At 38.5% G+C, this 2,135-nt stretch overlaps 1 protein-coding gene across 1 annotated transcript in view; it reads left to right on the forward strand.

Annotated features, from left to right (window-relative positions):
• NAF1 (nuclear assembly factor 1 ribonucleoprotein) overlaps nt 1-442 on the forward strand; it is a 53,179-nt gene extending 52,737 nt beyond the window's left edge. The window contains 1 exon segment of the mRNA XM_025204719.1: nt 1-442. This exon segment is cut by the window's left edge and continues 413 nt beyond it. Within this exon segment, the coding sequence (XP_025060504.1) occupies nt 1-75 (75 nt within the window). The 3' untranslated portion in view covers nt 76-442.
• Nucleotides 443-2,135: the final 1,693 nt, after the last annotated feature.

The raw sequence follows: 2,135 nt of genomic DNA on the forward strand, positions 1-2,135 counted from the left end.
CCATTTCTGCTGCCGCCGCCACCACCACCGCCGCCACCCCCACCACCACCACCCTCTGCCCCTCCAAATTCTTAACCTTCTAAGTTTGTCATTCTGAATGTTTTGCATCTGAATATACAAAAGCTGTAGGTAACTGAGGGGGAGAGGGGAGGGGTGAGATATGGCCACCCATTCCAAAATGTTATGCTTTATTTGCTGTTTTTGATTTACTTTCGAAAATCTAAACTTCTGTACAAGAATAGAACAGATCTAAAGTTCTAATTCTAAAAAGCAACAACCTTTTGTTGGGCTCTTGAGAAGTACAAACCTTGTGGTCTTCTATTGTCATACTCAAAAGAAAAAAGTGAAATATTGTATATGTATTGAATAATTGTTTTGTTTTTTTAATAAAGCCAGGCAATTTGAAGGATTGAAAATTAATAAATGTTATTTTTGTAAACCAGCATGTAGTCAATATCTCTTTTATAGTAAGTAGCTTGAACTAGAATTTAAAAAAAACCCTATCAGTCTCAGAGGGGAAAATATTTTGTTTTGATTGAAAATGAGGACACTGTGCCATAGTTAGCAGGATTGGTATAACTGGCCCAGAAATACATTTAAAAAAGAAAAAGTTATATTGCTCTGTTAAAAGAAAACATTTTCTTTTGTTTTCTGAACTTGATTCTCATTTAACACCAATAACAGCATGTTGTTTCACATTTCATACTTTGGTTCTAAAGTAACTAAATTTTGAGTCATTTACTGACAATTAATGAAATCTTCAGGAGCTTGCTAAAATTTGAATGAGCAGCTCTAGATAAGTGGAACAGCGACCTAAATGTGACCGTGCATTTAAGTACCATTCAGAAGGAACTTACGGATTGCAGCTTTCTATAAGAACAAAACTAACCTAAAAATCAGACTTAATAAAATAAGTTCTGTCAGTGCATTATGGTGTAAAATGGTGTAAGCCAGAAACTTGAAGCAGTGATAATTCATTTTCTACAATGTAGATGCCACTAACATTTTCTCATATATACGTGCTGCCAAATGCACAATGCATCCTATTTTCCCCGAGGCCCTATGAAGGAAAAAAGATCTTACCTTGGAGTATGAATAATTGCCTGAGGTCTGTGATCTCTGAAACTGGGGGGCCACAGGCCACTTGCCAGGGCTGGGGACTCTGCACAGAGTTTGGGAGCTGCACACTGGGGCCGGGGCTGTACCTTGTATGTAATGTGTATCCCAATTTTCCCCAGATGGCTTGTTTAAAAAAAAAAAAGAAAAAAAGGATCAGTTATATGCAAAAGAACATGGTATTAACAGAGACCACTCTGGATCCTCATAGGATACCTTCAGCCTTTCTACAATTGGGGAAGAGCCATTTTAACTGTTGTAGGGGTGTATGTATGAATGGGGGTGGGGTGGGGAGGATCACGTGAAGAACCTTCCTATTTAGTTCTGCTTCTCAAATATGGTCTGGATCAGTCAGACTTCCTTGCTGCAGTGCCTTTACAATCCAAATTTCTAAAACTTCCTATTAGAAAAAATCCTGTAAATAGACCACAGTTGACAGATGGACCTCTACTGACCCAGTATGTCATCTCTTAGGTTCATCCTGCATATTTGCCCACTGCCTGTGAGAGGGGTAGAAAATTAACTCGAAGGGAAGTTAAGCCACCTAGGTATGGATTGGAGTAGGCATTACGTTCTTTAACTCAGAATCTGTGGCTGCAACTGCTCACCAGAATCTGGCCTGTAATTAGTCCAGAGAGCATCTTTTTCAAAATTTCTGTATCCTGAAAATGGGGTAATGTTCCTTTTTTCAGGATATTAAAAGGAATCCCTCTCTGCCTTAATTGATTAATCCTCTTGCCCCCCACCTCCTCCAATTCCCCTAAAAAAATGCAAAAAAAATGGGTTTCTAAGAAGGAAAGGAGTTGAGATTCTTTTGAATGAACTCAGATTTTATTTTGGTTGGAATATCTTGAGTGAGTCTGACTAATCCTTTGAAGAGCAAGACTAACTGTACACAGCACAACTGTAGCGCATGTGCTATGAAGGCAGTACATTAAGACACCACCCCCCAGCATTAATCTTAATTTGTAAGACTGTAAATTGCTGCATAACTTTTATTCAGTTCTTCTTGAGAGCTC

This window comes from Alligator sinensis, unplaced genomic scaffold (assembly GCF_000455745.1).
Source record: "Alligator sinensis unplaced genomic scaffold, ASM45574v1 scaffold454_1, whole genome shotgun sequence".
NCBI lineage: Eukaryota > Metazoa > Chordata > Crocodylia > Alligatoridae > Alligator > Alligator sinensis.